The sequence below is a fragment of the Zerene cesonia genome, chromosome Z (assembly GCF_012273895.1).
Source record: "Zerene cesonia ecotype Mississippi chromosome Z, Zerene_cesonia_1.1, whole genome shotgun sequence".
Lineage (NCBI taxonomy): Eukaryota > Metazoa > Arthropoda > Insecta > Lepidoptera > Pieridae > Zerene > Zerene cesonia.
The window spans coordinates 6,505,106-6,525,109 of NC_052122.1; the positions used below are offsets into that span (position 1 = coordinate 6,505,106).

Sequence of the window (20,004 nt, forward strand, 5' to 3'; positions counted from 1 at the left end):
GAGATCTTGAATTTAGAATACTGAATATTTTAACTTTACCAGTTTTGATTGCATTACAACTAAGGGAAATATTTCCAGGACTCAATACGTCATTAGTGCCCATGTACATATCTGAAATTGCACCCTTGAATCTTCGCGGTGGCCTAGGAACAGTGAACCAGCTAGCGGTCACAGTAGGATTACTCCTATCGCAAGTTCTTGGCATCGAACAAATTCTTGGCACGGATGATGGGTGGCCAATCTTACTGGGTAACGCATTTTTTTAAGAATTATTCACTTTAATCTTTTCTTTACTTTTGTTAGGATTTTCTTTAACTTTAATTTTACGTGCAATTTATAGGTCTTGCTGTTTGTCCTGCAATTCTGCAACTGTTGCTATTACCTGCATGTCCCGAATCACCTCGCTATCTGCTAATAACCCGACAGTGGGAAGAGGAGGCACGAAGAGCTTTGAGAAGACTACGGGCTAGCAATCAGGTCTGTTTATATAATTGTAACATTTGCTACAATTTTTCATACGTCCTTTACAAATTGAGGGAAGACATGATTTCGATTGTTAATATTAGGTAGAAGAAGACATAGAAGAAATGCGCGCTGAAGAGAGAGCCCAACAAGCAGAGGCTTCAATATCGATGAGGGAATTGCTTTGTTCACCAACTCTCCGTGCCCCCTTGCTTATTGGTGTTGTGATGCAACTATCACAACAGCTTAGCGGAATCAATGCGGTAAACTTTGAGCTTTATAATGTTTTAAGGTTTCGTGATTCAAGATGTTAAATCATTATATTCAATTTAAGGTGTTTTACTATTCAACCTCGCTGTTCACCTCATCGGGCCTGACCGAGGAGTCAGCAAAGTTTGCTACCATGGGAATCGGAGCTATTATGGTGGGAATGACTCTTGTATCCTTGCCCCTCATGGACCGCACCGGACGGCGAACCCTTCACCTTTATGGCCTTGGTGGCATGTTCATCTTCTCTATCTTCATCACCATCTCTTTCCTCATAAAGGTGTGTTTAATACAGATTTAATTTACGATTGAAACGCAGGTGCTAATTAACGATAGGTTATAGGTGTTATTAAATAAATAATACAGATATTAAATAAAATAGTGACTTGTTTATTCTAAATTCTAGTAAGCTGTAAGAGAGAGGATTGATGTTTAAATTATAAATTAACAAAGAAACTTATGGGTTTGTTTAAATCACATTATTAAAAATACATTGACAGATATTTCACTTCCGATTTTAAAAATAAAAATGTATTAAAACGTTTTATGGCAATAGAGTTTAACTTTAGCTCCATCCTCCGGCGCTTGTGAATATCCCATTGTGTTACATTTTTCGATTTAAAATGTACAAAATTGGATTTTCAAATTTAGAATGTTATTTCAAGTTCAAGACAATTTAAAATTCAGATATACCAGAAATACTCTTCGCTAAATTCGACTCAATTCAGCTCCATAAATTAACAAAAATAGCAATGAATATATAGCAACCTAATGGACACAAAGCAGAATCTAGGACATGCCGAGCAATTTCCGTCGCATCTGAACTTATTCTAATTTAAGTTAGAAGGTAGCATAACAATATCTAGGTATATCTAACATGCAACGTCACCTGACTGTTGAGTGTTGACTTGTATCGGATGTACCAAGAAAGGTTACTTCGATTATTTCCGAATAAGCAAAATAGCACGAGCCGTCAACTATCGACGAACCATTTACCGTATTTCATAGGTTCAATTAAAACTTTATTTGAAGAGTTATGAAAACATTCGCTCGTTTCTCGGTTTAACTGGAAATTTTGTTAAAAAGGTTATTTTCTTGTGCTGAATTTCGATCATAGTAAATAGAGTACGATGAAAGATATTTCAAATAAAAAAGCCTTGATTTTTTATAGATGTATAACAGAAAATATAGAACAGTGTATTGGATGAGAATGTCGTCTTTAAAATGAAATATTCGTTTTCAAAAGCTTCCTTAATTGCGAGGACATGTGAGATTCTGCTGATTGAGATATACAATCTTTTCTGGGTGTGAATAATGCAAAAAGTATGACAAGAATGAAAATTTTTAAATTTGTACTTCAAACCCAGATCAACTCAAATATAGATATAGTTTAGTTTAAGGACGGGATTGGTTACTCGACACTTTTTTTCTATAAATCAATAATTAGTGTATCATTAAAAATAGTGTCAATAAACCAATTCCTATGTTCACCTACTACTAATTTCTGCTTCGCACGCTTATTTGAACATGGCTTTCTTTTTACCATTTAAATCTGTATTTTTCTATTCATTCATCTATATCTCCCTTCATTATTTAATCTAAATTTTTTCTTATTTTAAAATCCGTTAATAATAATAATTTTCATTCACAATGTTTATGTAACTTACAATACACAGTTTTAGAACTTCAACGTAAGATCCATCAATTGATTATGTCTTGCTAGAATCATACAGATATGCTTAAAATAAAGAATTGTATTTTCTATGCCCTTAATTCTTTCATATTTAGTAATCCTTTTCTTCATTGTAGCATGTACGATCGATTGTACCATGAGTTTTTCATTTCAAATAAAGTGTTTTTTTGCTTTTGCTTTGCAGTAGTTTCCCCCTCCCCCTTACTACGACTTTCCTGTTTCCGAAACCGGACTCTCTATAGGAAAGCGTTGTACATATAAAACATTTGACAAAAACAATGTTAGGTACATCATTCATACAGCACCAAACACTTTTTTGTTCACAACACAAACAACAATGACAGACATTTATGAAGTATAAATAAATCACGAAGAGCTCTGGCGCACGCGACTCTCGAGGATAGATTCCTACACAAAGCTGCTCAAAAGCAGAAAGCACTCACTATAGCAAATGCAATACAGCCAATAGACTAAACTGGTTCATTTCACTCAGCTGAATAATAGCACAGTTTATTCTTTCTGGAATTCGCTTTTTCAAAACATTTCTCCTTTTTTCACAGCTCTACTAGCACTATGTGGTAACACCGCATCAAATCAGTCAAACTATAATTGAACTTAGAACAGACATACACAGACAGACAAGTGTGTGATCACATTTATGTTTAGGTGTCGTTTTCGGCCCCGGTCGGTTACAGGAAAGAACTATTATTCTATCCCCTGATAGGAGTTTTTCGGCTATGTGCAGGAAATGATAGACTGGATGAGCTACCTGTCCGTGGTGTCAACGCTGAGCTTCGTAGTATTTTTCGCCGTGGGCCCCGGCTCCATACCCTGGTTGATCACTGCCGAACTTTTCTCACAAGGGCCACGGCCGAGTGCAATGGCTATCGCCGTTTTAGTTAATTGGATGGCCAATTTCGTTGTTGGAATCGGCTTTCCGAGCATGAAGGTAATGAAAATATCTCTCGTAAATATGTATTGCTTATCAAGAATGAAATAAAATAAATTTGAGCTATATCTGAACTATTTCTTTACAGGCTCTTCTGGAAAACTATACATTCCTGCCTTTTAGTGTATTCCTTGCAATTTTTTGGATATTTACGTATAAAAAAGTTCCTGAAACAAAAAATAAGACCTTTGAGGAAATTTTAGCATTGTTCCGGAATTCGAACGGCAGGTAAGTGTTGTTAGGAATGATGTAACGTATTTTTTATAAAATTGTTTGTAACGTGCACATCCTGTGTTCGTCACTCAACATCACCTACATTGATGTTTTTACACTTCATGTCTAATTTATTCGGCACGTCATCATGAAACCATAACCATGCGCACGCGTTGCACGTGTGGTTTTTCTTCTAAGCTAATGTGAATATCGTGTGTAATTTACTGTACATTAACTTCCACCCCTGTGACAAGACCTAAGCTGGGGAACATAACCTATACAGAGTTCCAAACTTTATGAATGTAGGTAAACGAACAGATGCATGTAAACAAAATAGTTTAAATTGTATGGATCCGGTGAAAAATGCTTAAAATAAAAAAAAATATATGATACATTAAATAATTACAATATGCAACGCGAATTTTTGAAATGTAGAATATTAAATAGTATAAAACGGAATTGAAAAAAAAACGTGATGAGGCGGGAAAAGATATATTATATATTTCGCGTTTGAAAATACTGCATTGAAATAATTATAATTAATTAATTATTATACATTGAAATAAATTTAATTCAAGGATAGGTTTCATTTAAAAATAATAACCCTACAATTAATTGTAGATTTTTAATAGCAACGATATACCTATAAACACACCATATTATTTCAAAGGAATTGTGTATATTTTTATTGAGAGTAGTGTGTTAATCATTACTTAATCGTTTAGAATATATATTATTCCGCCCACTTCATCGAATTAAACGACTTGATTGGGGACTTCGTATGGAAAAAATACAGCTTAGAATTTTGTTGTGTGATAAACGTAAGAAGTAGTTAGCGGATGGGTCGTCGTGGGTGTGACCGTGATGGGTGTGTGTACAGGGACAGTTTCCGCGACAGCCGGCTCTATGGAAGCATGATGAATTGCGTGAACGCATTGGAACAACAGTTGCCGCCGCCGCCGCCACCAGCCCCCGTCGACGAAAAACATGATTCACGTGAGAACCACTTATAGACTAACTATTCTTTACTTCGCTAGTTGGTCTACCACAAATTGAAATCTACTCGAGTACATCGTAGCTATTGTACCTTATTGGTTCATCATACTGATCACTTTTACTTCAATTGTTGACTCTGTAACATTCATTTTGCTATACTTGCAATATTTTACCTGTCAGCAATTAGGAAATTACGTAATCATCAACATCATACATTAAAACACAGACACAATATTTGACTAATTCTGAGCACTGAAATTCATGCTTTTCACTATTTACCCACCGATTTGCCTCGTTCCCTTTGTTTGGATTTGATTATAACATGAGGTATAACGATGGATTATGTTTATGTTTAAGTAAGGATTGTTTTACTGATGCATGTTATTTAATATTTATTGTTTAAGAAATGTGTTAGAAATTCCTTTACAACACCTGCGATTTAATGACATAGCTTTAGGTATTTCAATGATAATAAGTGGTTGACAGTTAATAGGTTTGGAATTACTACATTTTTGGAAAATTAGAGATATTGGTGCTCAGTCGTGCTTTGACTAGCAATCGATCAGGCAGATGATTAGTGATAGATAAAGTATGTTGGTTTGCAGTGTCGGAGCAGTCGTCGGCTGGGGGGGAGGCGGGGCGGCCCCCTCCGCCGCTGCCGCCCCCGAGGTTCCCTGCCACCGGCAACGTCTGACAATGGGAGACCACTGCGCGTGCACCTCTAGTTGCGCCGATCAAGGCCGCCGCCAACTTCTTGTTTCATGGACTCAAGCGTCAAGCGGTGGGCCGTGCCTCTATCACTACCACACAACAAATGTTCTAAATTGATGTGATTAGGTTAATAAAACGAAGCTAGTCTATAAGTCACGGCATAAAGTTAACATACCTAGTTCTTTAGTCTGTCATTTTATGACATAATTTGTGAAATGCATACCGAGGTACCATGTAAAGTATCATCGGTTTCTTGTACCCATTTTAATTAGATCTTCAAGAAATTTTACTAAGAATGAAGATTAGATAAAATTGAATATTTTGAAGAGATTTAGGAAGAGATCTGGAAAGATAGGTGTTCAAACAGTTACAATCTACGAAATCATCTTCTGATATTTTGTAGATTTCTGAAAGAGTGCGGTCGGAATGTCATACTGTGTACGGAAGTATTACAAGAGATTTTATTAAAGAAGAAAAAAATCAACAACGAGACTAAAAATTAAATAAAGGATGATTGTATTGATTGTAGATTTGTATTCGGGTATGCTAGAACGCATACGATGTCATAATATTATGCCAAGAAATTCGTAAAGTTAAAATAAATAAATTATAATGTAAAATGGGTACGACGAGTACATGTGCTTACTAGAGCATGCATCCCGGTAACTGCCAAGGACCGGTGTCGGTACTGTTTTGCAGCCACAGTATTTTCGGTACATTCAATACTATAACGATAAATAGAAAGGACAATGTATATACTCCTGAATATACTATGATATAAATAACATATTAAAAAATATGTAATTTATTTCTGCAATCACGTGTCACTAGCAAATTTGAACTAAATTAAATACAACCAAATAATATTTCTCTGTATGGTTTCCCAAATTATCATTTATTAATCACTTTAATTTTTAATTCATCCTGTTTACATAAGATATTATATGTCTTCATTCCTAAGTAAAATACCTACTATTAATATTGTACCTAATAAGTCACTTTACCGTAATTTAAGAAAGAAATACGAGATATGATGAAAATATCACATCGTGGTTAAAAATATTGATATTCTTCCTGGAAAATTACTATTTAGTATAATGTACATCTATTCATTAGAGCTGGTTAATTAAAAATTCCCGTCAGTGATCTATAAAGTCAATAAGTTTCCAAGGCTTGCAACGTGTACCTAAGCCTCGAACTTTTAATTAGCTACCAACAAAATGTAAGCTAAGTAGGTAGGTACCTACCTGTTGTGGGTCGGTAAAGATCACTTTCAAACATTTGTCAAAACTGCACAGATTAAAATACTTAATAAATATGATTTGTGTTCGTGGAAAGTACCAAGAATACAGGTTCCAATAGGTATCTCGTATTTCGCCAACAAAAGTACCGATGCTCTAGTGCTTACAGAAACGATACAAGTTATGATTATTGTCACTGACATGTACAAGAATACAATGTACATACATGCTGTGACTATAATAATATTATATTGTTGATTTTTATAAATGATTGTATTATTTTACGAAAGTTTTTATTCTCTTTTTGCTCATGATTATTATTGTTATACTTAATGGTAATTTAATGTCATATCTAAAATGGCGAACATAATTATAAATATTGTATTAACAGTACCTATAAATAAAATATTATTCAGGTCGGGAGATATTATTTATAGCAGTTGCGGGAATTGATCATAGATAATTTATTTTTTACTTTACGATTATGTTATCTATCGCGTTGATTTCAAACATTTTGCGCAATTATTAATGTTAAAAATATATTATTTTATCACGTGCAAGTAGATTTTTTAAGTTGTAGTTATTAAGAGATAATAATAAAAATCGTATTAATTTCGATTGAGGAAAAATAGAGTATGGTAAGTTATACAAATTGTGAAAACTTTTAAGAATGTAAAGCTTTTAAACCTAGTACGCCCCTAGAAGACGAAAAATGTTTAATTATTTATTAGCTAGGGTTCACTAGTTACTACAGGGTTGTAGTTGACGTCTGTCTATCCGTGTATCTCCTAACTGCTCAATTCGAAGAGACTTGAAGGCTGGTTAGCCTGTCGTGATCGGTAAAGGTAACACGGCCTAAAATGTGTGACTAGACATGCGTCCTTACGATGACTGATTGATATATGCGAGGTATACTGTAAATAATTATTTGAATAGTTGTGTAAAAAGAGAGAATCTAGTAAATGTAAGAACATTTATTTATGGTCCGTTTGCCTTTGTTGTATAACATTATTTCCTAATCTGTTTTGCACAACTATATGTTGCCATATATTTAATATTTTTAAATAATATAGTTATGTACTCATTATATGAATAGAGCCAAACAAAAGCTCGTTCACAATGATGTCCCATGGGTTTAATCAAGCAACACATTCTTTAACAAATGTTTTTTTTTTAATTCTCTCACTTCGTTCAATAGTTATCGCACAAATAAATTACGACGAAGGTATTGCATCTGATTTTACGCACAATATGAAACTTAAATATCTAAATTATTTATCTAAATGTCCACATTTTACAGATATGCACAAATTTACATTCACTCCGTGTTGTTGATTTATGTATATACTTTTGTAACGAAAGGAAAGTGTTCCTAAGCAACACCACATTTAAGTTTAATTCAATTATTTATTAAATTTACGCTTACGAATGAAAATGAGTCTTGAGAACCTATCCGACCTTTAATTAATTCATCTCATTGAAACATACCAAATGAGAGCGAGTAACTACGTTTTAAGGTTTGATTTACCTTTGTTTCGGAATTAGTAATTTACTTATAGGTAAAGTTCAGCTTGGATCTTCTAGAATAATTATTTATGTTTTTTTTTCATTATTTATACCTCCGAGCATAAGTCTAGAAAGTAATTAAGAATGATTTGGTATGAAAAGTGTAGTCACGTTAATCTTGATAAATAGTCTAATATAAAAACTAATTGTTACACAGTGTAATGTAATATTATACATGTCAGCAAAAAACTTATAATAAGGTAATGAACGCGACTGAAACCTTATTAAAATAGAAAGTATTTGGAGGATAGTAACAAAACGTCAATTAGATTATATTTTGAAAACATTTTTACAATTTATCAAAATTATTATTAGTGCGATTTTGAATCAAAAATTCTAAGAGACCCAAGCTCATAGCCATTGTGCTATACTTGCCTACTGAAGTAAGCTAGTCAGTCGCGTAACGGCGCAGGATGCACGGATTGACAGATCTGACGGGAGCCAAGCCCCATTCGCTAGAAACTAAACCCTAAAAAATCTTCTAAAGCACTATCCACAGTTATTGCCACGATTATCTGAATTTTTTAAGTTCGTCACGGAGATTATCCCGTACTTGTACAAAAGGAACTTGTAAAATTTTATTGGAACTAATACTTGTTATAAAAACTTAAAAAATAAAACAAACGTGTTTCCTTTCAATTCTATAATACTGTTTATATTATTTTACAGTTTCAACAAAATGCACTTAATGTGGCACAGCAGCAGATAGAGTTTAAATAGGTAGATATAAAATATAACGCTATAAAATGGTAATTTTAAATATTAATTCTCCTCATTAGAATACTAGCAACAGCCAGTGAAATTTAATGAAAACGATCAAGTGTGAGGTCACATCATTGAGGTATTAATTGTCATTGAGTGTACTTGAAACTTGTGTGGTTTCGATACAAGATAAAAGAACTTTCGCAACCGAGTGCAAACACTTTGAAACGACTTTTAAAACAAAAGGTGGAGGTTCTATATTCGTCTGTATATAATTTTGAGTATGTAAAACGATATTTTCGGAAATAGTGAATTGATTTAAAAAAAAGGATCTGAAAAGGACTCCCGATTCCCTTTTTTATCAAGTCAGGATGAAATTACAAGGAATTCGAGGAAAAAGTAACACAACAAGACAACTTAGCGGTGAATAGAACAGACACAAAATTTTGTACTTGGATTTAAATATACCTAATAGCCTGTTATAAATTTCATCAATATATGGCTGATGCACCCAAGGTTGATTTCTAGCCAGTAAACTCTACTCGACGGTATAAGGCAGACACACAAGGACAGACTTGATTTTTTAAATAACTCATTTTTAAAACAAACCATTCATTCGTCTTCCAAACCAGAATATACAATAATTATAAAAATAGGTTAATTATTATAAACGTTAATTAGGTAGTAGATATTTATGTAGAAAGTACTAGGTAGGTACTACTTGTACTCAATACTTATCTTCAACCTACAAGTCGTTAGTACCGGCTTGATTTAACAATCATCATCAGCCTATATATATTCCCACTGTTGGGACACAAGGCGCTCTATGAGGCTTCCTATGAGTTCAGGCCATAATCCACCACGCCGGCCAAGTGCGGGTTGGCATTGAACAATAACTATATTTATTTATTTAATGCCTATTTGAGGTTTTAAGTCAGTTTACTTTTTTGTCTTAGATAAAATTGCACAACAATTTTATAAAATGCCTCATGTCTACTTTTGACATGATACACACTTTCGTAAATAAAAAAGGACCTGAACCGTATATGACATATGGATCATTCTACATTTAGAGAGACTATCGACGGCTTCAACAAAATATCATACATTTTATAAAAGTTAGCTTGAAATATCACATATATTATGTAATAATAATAATGTATACTTTCTTGTCAATAGATTCCACAACTTAAATAAGGTTAGTTTAGTCATAATATTATTTTAATGTTTAACTTGAAAAAAACATCTACCTCTCTGGCATGTCCCATTACTGTTCTGTAACAATCGCTTTTATCAACATCTAATCTAATGTTATTTATTACATAAAGTAGCAAAACAAGCAAATAATTCTATACCTTTAACTTTTACCGCCACAATCTCTTGAACTGTGGGATAGAGGTTTGTATTAACTGAATTTTTTGCTTGATATAACGACATACATTACTGAAGATTATTAACTGTTAAGCTTTCAGTATTAAAGCATAGTAGTTATCTTAAAATTATGTGACGTAACTATTCATTAAAATATAATTTTAATTAGATACGCACTCATGCAACGCCTGTTCTACACGTGACCGACCACATCATTAGCGGTCGGTCTCAGTTCTAATAACAGTTTAGATCAGTTCGATCAAATCATTCTTACATAACACTCATAGTGTAGAAGTCTTGTTTTTTTGTTAACAATCGAAATTAAATTGAAAATATTTTTTTTGAATTCGATGTACCTACATATTCGGTATTCAAAATTTAGTTCACAAATGTAATTAAATTACCTACCTATAACGTTAGGTGCAAAAAAAAAATTGATACCTTTTTTTAACTAAATTAACGGATTTTAATTCTACTCCTACTGATAGGTACTCACACTGTGTTCCGTGCGATGAGTAGGAGGCTCGTCCTTCCCAGTCCAGTTAATCCTTTCCTTATCCTTTAAAAGAAGGGCAAAGCATTTGTAGAGGTCCTATCTTTGCCAATGTACAGGAATGGCTCACTTTTATATTGTTAGTATAGTTTAGGTCTAACTAAAATATGTACTAATATTATAAAGCTGAACACTTTTCTTATTTCGTTGAAGGCGCTAATCTTAGGAAATAGTGGATAGAATTAAAAAATATTCGTGGTAGATAATTATATTTGCTTAACAACATAAATCTACCGGCGATAAAAGCAGAGCAGTAATGAAAAATTTTGCAAATTACAAGGGAAAGGTCCGCATTACAAGTCTTAAGTCTAAGATATAATGTTGATAAAAAGGTAACATAGCTCAAAGGACTTGGATCTTACCAGGATGGTTCTGCATTGACTGATTACAAAATTAATCTAACGTTGCGAACGTTAAATGCAGAAATATCCTTAATTTCCAAACGCTAACTATGAGCAATAAATTTGAGACAGATGAAACTATAACTGTTAAAGGTTGTAAAAAGACTGGTAATTCTCACATGTAAAAAATACCGCAACAATGTTTGTGTTGATTGTGGATGTGTGTTTGTGTATTTTACGCAAGAATATCGACAAGGTAGAGCACAATTAGAACATAAGTCTCTTATGTATAAAGGTCTATCAGATATTTAGATTTTAGTACACTTGGTAATTATTGTATGAAACGTGAACTCTACATACATTTGTTTAAGCTTTTATTATTTCAACTCGATTTTAACGAATTTGAATGGGCATATTTACTTAAAACTCTGGACGCTTAGGATCGGAGACATAACAGGAATTTATCTTATAGCATATAGAATTCTGAAAGTCGCAGAGGTATGGGGGCAACTTCACCTCCTGACCTATTTCTATAATACTCATATATCCGATCTGTCACCTTACTTGTTATTGTAAGTGAAAAAAAAAATCACATCTTCGTATGGCCGACTGACGGTGACGTCAGACGAGTTTGCCATTTTTCATTAAGTAGAGAGATAAAATTTTTCCTTATGTTAATCTTACACTAGCTGTGACCCGCGGTTGAAACCGCGTAAGTCCGTATCCCGTAGGAATATCGGTATAAAAAGTGCCTATGTGTTATTTCAGTTGTCCAGCTTTCTACGAAGCAAAATAGTATTATTATTCACCAATAGATGTCAGGAAAAAAAAACACGAATAAAACACGAATATGACATTTTCTAAAAAAAATTCCTAGCTAGATCGATTTATCGCCCCCGAAACCCCCTATATACTAAATTTCATGAAAATCGTTGGAGCCGATTCCGAGATTTCAATTATATATATATATATATATATATATATATATATATATATATATATATATACACAAGAATTGCTCGTTTAAAGATATTAGATTAGATATTTATACTCAAAGTTCTTACTTTTCATAGCACTAATACATAATTTATCAAATTTTCTGGTTCAAATAAAACAACAGTATTAACTAACTGGAATTCACTTCATTTATTTGTTCTTTATAATAAATAATTTTATAATTACTAATTTTTATTATACAATTATCTTTGATAGGCTATAATGTAAAAAATTATGTATGTTTATAAAGCGTAAAGCACTATGTTTAAGGTTGAAGAATTAAGTTGAATATATAATAATAAATGAATAATCTATTGTTTAATCATTAAAAAGCAGTATCAATATTTGTATCATTAATTAATTATCAATCAAATTATGTATTGCCATTTTAATTTTATCTTAAACTTATTTATAATATAAATGAATTCTTTTACAAATAACATGTCTTGAAATGTAATATATCTATAATTTGCAGTCTAAAATCTTAACTAAGGTGTAATTTTTGTTTTTAGGAACAAAATTTTTTTTTTTCATTATTTTTCTTCAAGTTCCTTGAATCTCGCTTTAAGTTGCTTTGTGTAGCTATCCAAACTATAAGCACTCGCCTCAAACTGAGTCACCTGAGCGTCAATGTCGTCAATTTGTGATAAAAGTGGTTTGAGGATGGTTACATCTGAAATAAATTTAGAGAAAATGAAAAATTACATATATTAGTATAATCAGAATTACATGTATATATTGTTATTTTATTATATAGTATTCTTGTGGCAGTGTTAGTTACTTTACTCCTCAGAAACAGTTTGACAGATTTTCATAAAATTTCATTTGTTCATAGATCTGTACCTATGTAGGTCGAAATCTATTTTTATACCCTTTAGTGATGCCAGAAAGCCAGAACAATATTTAATGGGTCAGTCATTTTAGTAGAAATAAAAAATAACTTACACATTTCATTATATTCATTCAAAGTCTTAGCCAAATTGACAGTGAGATTTTTAAGATCAGTATATTTTGTTATAGCCAATCTATTTATCTCTTCCAGTAATACATAGTGATCCTAAAAATATTAAACAATTAATCATAACAAAATTTTTTAACCATCAATATAACTTATCCTACTAGTCTTACTAATTATTATAAACGCAAAAGTTTTTAAGGATAGATGAAAAAATATACATTTATATAATTGATTAAAATATTAATCAATTATATAAATTTCAGGCGAAAGCCACTAAATGGATTTTGATGATACTTGGCAGTGTTGTCGCTTATGTACCGGAAAATATAAAATCTATAGAAATAATTGTGTTGGCCCCTGTGAAAAATGACGCGACACAGCTATTTACTTAAAAAAAAAGATATTTATCAAAACAGACTGAATTTCACAAAATTTTAAATATTTCTTACTTTCATAATTTTTATATAGACCTCTAGACAAAGAAAAATATGATAGATATTAAACATTATAAGGTTATGATTTTACCTTTCTCCTTGATAAAAAATCAAAAGTATATGTGTCTTCTATTAAGAAGAAAGCATGTTTTGTTCTTAAAACATATGACATACAACAAAATTTTATGAGTTTATTCAAAATAACAAATGTTATATGTACATACACACATTAACTAAATATGCAGGTGCATATTATATGAGCATAGAGATTTAATAGGTATTAAATATATCTCTATATATATTTAAATATTTCATTTCATGATGAAGACTTGATATATTTTAAAATGTGTGTAACTTTATTATGTATGTAACATGTTTTCTTACACAAACATTCTAAAATATTGTAGACTGAATAATGAAATAAAATATTACTGTTATTTATTATCATGTTCATTTGATACACATATAAACTTTAATCACTATATAAAATATTTAAATATGTATGTACATACAATTTTATTGAATATATATTAGGTGATCGACAATTTTTTTATAAAAATTAAGCTTATTTGCTGCTGTTATTAAATTTTTCTTTCCAACTGAAGTAAACTCATAGTATCACTCAGTTTGATTTTCAAGTTACTAAAGAGATGAGATTTTTTCATTTCCATAAGTTCTACATCTAATTAATTGTGATAGTTGCGGTGTGTAGTTCAGATAATGAACATGTTGGATGGATAATAATTGAGTTTCTATTGTATAAATTTATTTAAAATAAAGGCACACCTTTCTTAAATCATGAGCCACTAACTAGATTTAAATGTTTTTGGTGTATGGGTTTATCCCCAACTGGCTTAGAATAATAACTGTTAAAAATTAAAATATTTCATCTGGTTGTACATTGGTGAGCAGTTAGATGAGATGTAAAAGAAAGTGCTAAATTACACAACATAAAATACTTTCCCCAGTATATAACTTAAAAAAATTACATTTTTTTCCGTTATGTAGAATTATAAAGCTGATACAATATATTTTGAGCTATTACATACCTGTCCAGCTGCCATTTCCCCCTGCAAGTAGTCATTAGTACGCTTGAATAGTTGTGTTGCCAAGCGGCTTATGACTGGATCATGTGGATCTAACACTTCAAAGCTTGAACAGCTTGGAGATACGTGTAGGTCTAATTAAAACAAAATAATTAAGTTTTATTTTAAGTAACCAATTGATGTTAATTAAATATATAAATAATATATTACCTATATTTCTTTCCTCGGTCGACCACTTTTCAACGTCTTCCTCAGACATTCTGATGCTCTTTGTTCCTATCGAAACGATAAATTACATAAAATTAGTGAATATCCAAAAGACTTTTAAAATAGGGAAACCTTTTGCCACATCTTCGTTGTTTATTTATCTACATTTAAAATGTATCTCAGTAATCAACTCTCAGTTAGACTAAATCTTAATATGTAAAAAAGGGAATATTAATACTTATTTCGTACATACCTTCTAAACAATAATTAATAATTCTATTCTATTTACTACAGTTTACAACAAAAATGACTAATTCGAGGAATAACATCTGACGATTGACACTGACAACTGACAATTAACATTGTGGCATTTGTAAATTTTTCGTTTTCACTAGAAGAAGCGTACAGACCAAAAAGTAGTATAATAATATGGCACAGATAGTCTCGACACAGAGTAAGTAATATATGTACCGATATCACGAACTAACCAACTTTTCGTACCGAAACATTATTTAGAAAATTTACAATATTGAATAAATAACTCAGGCGTTCAGAACATTATTCTATGATTTCACTCGAAACTAATAAAAGGCAACGCAAGAATGTGAATATAAAAATTGCATGAACACTTCTGCTTAGATCTTGTCCAGAAAGGGCGAATTCGAAACGTTTCGTACGAAATTTTACATTGTCTCAAATTTTTCTGGTCTGTGTCGCATTACGATTTGCGTAACGGTCGGCCGCAGAGTAGGGATAAAGTGAAAGGCGCTCGTCAGAGCAGCCGAGGCCAATATGGAGGCGTTTATGGTTCCATCAGCTGAACATCAGTTGAATACCGATAATGTCAAAAAAAGTTTCACTTTTACCATGGTTTCATAAAACCACACAATCCTTATTGTACTATAGTTACGTGAGCGAGTTAAATTAACTCGCTATCAAAATATTAAAAAAAAATGAAGTTAGGAAACCAAATTTGAACAGGAACGATTAGTTTGGTATTTTATAGCACCATAGATTGTACACATATACTGGTTATAGCACAGTAAACAGAAATTAAGGAAATTAAATTATAGAAATTGAAGCTACACACTATTTTTTTTTAGCTCTGTTGTAATCAATGATCGAATGAAAAAAAATATATGTTATTAAGAATAAAACGATCAATGTTAAAACTATTTCGATGGATGTGTTAAAATCAATTATTATAATATGTTATTATTGAGAACATTTATATCAATATGCCTCCATGTTGTGACAGCTTTGGCTACTGCAACCTTTTGAATCACTATAATAATACATAGTCATTAGTAGTAAGGCTTTAGATCCAAAAAAGTATGTACTTGTGAATTTAATTTATTAAAATCCAAAGAAAGGGTATTTATTAATTAAAAAATATACAAAAGCCTACGAAAAAATCTAAAATAAATAAATCAATATTCTTCACCACCTTCACCTTCGCCCTCACCCGAATCCATACCAACTTCTTCATAGTCTTTTTCTAGGGCAGCTAGATCTTCACGAGCTTCTGAAAATTCACCTTCTTCCATACCTTCACCGACGTACCAGTGAACAAATGCTCTTTTGGCATACATCAGGTCAAACTTATGATTTAAACGGGACCAAGCTTCGGCGATCGCTGTTGTGTTAGATAACATGCAAACAGCTCGTTGCACTTTAGCTAAGTCACCGCCAGGCACTACAGTAGGGGGTTGGTAATTTATTCCAACTTTGAAACCCGTTGGACACCAATCAACAAACTGTATAGTACGTTTAGTTTTTATAGTTCCGATGGCTGCATTTACGTCCTTAGGAACTACATCACCACGATAAAGCATGCAACATGCCATATATTTTCCATGCCTAGGATCACATTTCACCATTTGATTGGCAGGTTCAAAGCATGCATTTGTAATTTCTGCTACAGATAATTGTTCGTGGTATGCTTTTTCCGCAGAAATCACTGGTGCATAAGTCACTAAAGGGAAATGGATTCGTGGGTAAGGAACTAAATTGGTTTGGAACTCCGTTAAATCTACGTTTAAAGCTCCATCAAATCTTAAAGATGCGGTGATTGAGGATACTATTTGGCCAATTAAACGGTTTAAATTAGTATAGGTGGGTCTCTCAATATCCAAGTTTCTTCGACAAATATCGTAAATAGCTTCATTATCAACCATAAAAGCTGCATCAGAATGCTCCAAAGTAGTGTGAGTAGTTAAAATTGAATTATAAGGCTCTACAACTGCGGTAGAAATTTGTGGCGCAGGATATATCGCAAATTCTAATTTAGACTTCTTGCCATAGTCAACTGAAAGCCTCTCCATAAGAAGTGAAGCGAACCCTGAGCCAGTACCGCCTCCAAATGAATGGAATATCAGAAAGCCTTGCAGACCTGTACATTGATCAGCTAATTTTCTCACTCTATCTAGCACTAAGTCGACTATTTCTTTACCAATAGTGTAATGGCCTCTAGCATAATTATTTGCAGCATCCTCTTTACCTGTTATAAGTTGTTCAGGATGGAACAATTGTCGATAAGTTCCTGTACGTACTTCGTCAACAACTGTAGGCTCCAAATCTATAAATACTGCTCTGGGAACATGCTTACCAGCACCCGTTTCACTAAAAAATGTGTTGAAAGAGTCATCTCCTCCACCCACAGTCTTGTCGGACGGCATTTGTCCATCAGGCTGGATTCCATGTTCTAAGCAATATAATTCCCAGCAAGCATTACCAATCTGGACTCCTGCCTGTCCACCATGAATGGATATGCATTCACGCATTTTTTAGAAAAAAAATACAATCTTAAAATATATTTCAATTGAGCTTGATCAGTGACTAGCTTCTTTCACTGCGGTCCTAACTTTAAAATGGTTTATTTAATTTTCTTTTCCACACTAGTTCCAAATTTGAATTATACATTTTATTTTTTTGTTGTAGAAATCAATGAGTTTTATAAAAAAGAGTTGAACTAAATAATTAATACCTATTAAGCATAATATTATATAAAATCAATTGCTCTTCGTTTTTTTCGCTAAACTCAATAACTGCTTGGCTGATTTAGGTGATGTCGGTTTTGAAATGTTTGTCGTAGTCCACGGAAGGATACAAGGGAGAGAAATATAAATTTGCATTTTTTTATAAATATGTAACATGTCGGTGATGAAATTCACTGGTTCATTTAGTTACATATTCAGGGGCTGCTCTGGGTCGTGTCGTGCAATGAAACCCTAGCGCCCAATAGGCCGGTCTGAAATAATGATAAGAGTTTTTTTTACTTTATTTTCATAAGTATAAGTATGACACGTCCTTATCGATTCCGTTCACGAAATAACCAAAGTCGGCTAGACTTGGCGATAGAATAGAAACCGCGAGACGAAGTCCCTTATTCCGTTCCTCTGTCAGATTGCAGTCACTCTCTATGGACAAACCAAGCCAATCCTTAAAACTTCCTTCAGACCAATAAGACAAAAGCCATATTAGAAACAGTGATAATATCAACCAGTACCAATAATTAAGGAAACGTTAACTTTGGTTTTCTTGCCACTGCAATTTTAATAGATATGTGCATGTGTAATTGATGCATTTATGTTTCTGTATAGGTTTGTTTAATAAAAAGACAAAGAAAATAAAAATAATTTTATTATACAAAGTCGAACATCAACTAGCTATGAATTTCCATGTTTCTTCTCTTTCCTGTACTATTTCATTTTTTGAGAATCCATAGATGACATCCAAGCTTTTTCTTTTTCAGAGTATTCATTGTTTAGGTATATTTTGAGATTTTTAGAGAGAGTTCTGAAAATATATAAAAATACTTTTAGTCATGACTCACGAAGCTAGTCGAATTTTGTTTGTTAAAATATAAACAAAGCAAAAAAAGAGTAAGTACAACATACTCGATCTAAAATGAATAGGTAACTTCATGTACCATTTCCAATTATTGTTATTATAATGACATGAATTGACATGATAGGAAAGGTAAGCAAAACCATAGTCATGTCTTAGTTAAACTACATATATTAAGCATTAGTATAGTTCATTGACAAGTTACATCATGGGTGGCGTTTCTTGGGAGTAGCAATTATATTTGATGCATATTTAGAAGGGATTAGTAGAAGTTGAAATTTAAGTTTGTGAAGTCGCCACCCATGCCGCACGGCCGCCATCTGAATTCATTCCTACATAAAATTGACAAAAAAAAAAGAAAATCTCTCTCCCTCACACTAATCTAATAAAAACCAATGATTAACCTTACTTTCTCATAGATTTTTTATTATTAATGTAATTTAACAATTTCGCAACATTTCTATAATTGGTAAACGGTCCGGTCATCTTCAGAAAGCACCGATATAAATTAATAAAATAAAAAAAAGCAAAACAAAATAAAATTGTAGACAATCATGATTAAAAATCCTCTATCAGTTATTATTAGTCTGATGCAATTTTATTTCATGAAGAAAATTTGTTGAAAATGTTTAACTTATTGTTGTATATAACTTACACGCTAGGATCTTTAATAATTATTCATATAATTATATTTACGAAACATCGCTTTACATACATTCTTGTCCTTAGTTAAGACTGTATGCAACTTAAGCTTCATACAAACAAGCTCTTAAGATCCTTATAGCTTACCTTTGTATCCAGGTAAATAAATTAAATATAATGCTAGACATGTGACAGACAGTTCTTGTAAGTAGTGTTAGAAAAACCACAGTATTGGCGACAAGGAAACACAAGAGCAGAATACAATCCAAAAGTGCATGTTTAATATTCCTATCTCTTCCGTTCCCAGCTATATATCCACAGTGTCTGCAAAAAATAATTTGTAATTATCGCGTATTGCATATTGCCGTCGTATCTATTCGTGATAAAAGTTTACCTTATGTTGTAGGCGACACACATATCATACACATCTCGTAAAATCTTATGAAATATACCCGGCTTTTTCCTTTCATATGCATAGTCTAGATTTTGTTTATTCGATACAAAAATATAATTAGAACTTTTTGAATCGCGTGCACATAATATATTGCTGAAGATAGCACAGCTACAAGAATTCTTTTGTATTCCAACACACGAACAAGAACTCATGGTGAAAAATCCATAAGCATTCGGGCAATATTGCGTTAAAAATAATTATTTCATTACTAATAAAACACTCTCTCATTAAAAAATGTTTTTGTTACGTTTATTCTAACATTGGGTGTGTGCAATATGTTTTTAGTTTGACAATAATCTGATAAATTCTTTAATGACATTCTTCAGTCCACAGATTAAGAACTAGTTACTACG

The 20,004-nt window shown here is 32.2% G+C and overlaps 3 protein-coding genes and 1 long non-coding RNA gene across 7 annotated transcripts in view; 1 reads left to right on the plus strand and 3 right to left on the minus strand.

Moving 5' to 3' along the window:
• LOC119835826 (glucose transporter type 1) overlaps positions 1-8,688 on the plus strand; it is a 37,064-nt gene extending 28,376 nt beyond the window's left edge. For 3 of the 4 annotated variants that reach the window (XM_038360844.1, XM_038360845.1, XM_038360847.1), the window contains 8 exons: positions 79-249; positions 341-477; positions 567-725; positions 797-1,009; positions 3,147-3,371; positions 3,460-3,599; positions 4,465-4,580; positions 5,186-8,688. In XM_038360844.1, the coding sequence (XP_038216772.1) occupies positions 79-249; positions 341-477; positions 567-725; positions 797-1,009; positions 3,147-3,371; positions 3,460-3,599; positions 4,465-4,580; positions 5,186-5,274 (1,250 nt within the window). In that variant the 3' untranslated portion in view covers positions 5,275-8,688. The remainder of the gene's footprint in view (positions 1-78; positions 250-340; positions 478-566; positions 726-796; positions 1,010-3,146; positions 3,372-3,459; positions 3,600-4,464; positions 4,581-5,185) is intronic. The other variant, XM_038360846.1, reaches the window with a different exon arrangement.
• Positions 8,689-12,579: 3,891 nt separating this feature from the next.
• LOC119835510 (biogenesis of lysosome-related organelles complex 1 subunit 2) lies at positions 12,580-15,096 on the minus strand. Its single transcript, XM_038360387.1, has 5 exons — positions 14,960-15,096; positions 14,710-14,775; positions 14,503-14,633; positions 13,007-13,118; positions 12,580-12,734 (listed from the first exon to the last, which is right to left on the minus strand). Exons 2-5 carry the CDS (start codon positions 14,756-14,758, stop codon positions 12,595-12,597), a joined length of 432 nt encoding a protein of 143 aa, XP_038216315.1. The 5' UTR covers positions 14,759-14,775; positions 14,960-15,096; the 3' UTR covers positions 12,580-12,594.
• Positions 15,097-16,136: 1,040 nt separating this feature from the next.
• Positions 16,137-17,516, minus strand: LOC119835847 (tubulin alpha-1 chain-like). Its single transcript, XM_038360883.1, has one exon. It carries the CDS (start codon positions 17,487-17,489, stop codon positions 16,137-16,139), a length of 1,353 nt encoding a protein of 450 aa, XP_038216811.1. The 5' UTR covers positions 17,490-17,516.
• An 816-nt stretch (positions 17,517-18,332) lies between these two features.
• LOC119835695 lies at positions 18,333-19,969 on the minus strand. Its single transcript, XR_005288066.1, has 3 exons — positions 19,592-19,969; positions 19,345-19,521; positions 18,333-18,504 (listed from the first exon to the last, which is right to left on the minus strand). It is a non-coding gene; the product is annotated as an uncharacterized LOC119835695 (long non-coding RNA).
• Between the last annotated feature and the right edge of the window lie 35 nt (positions 19,970-20,004).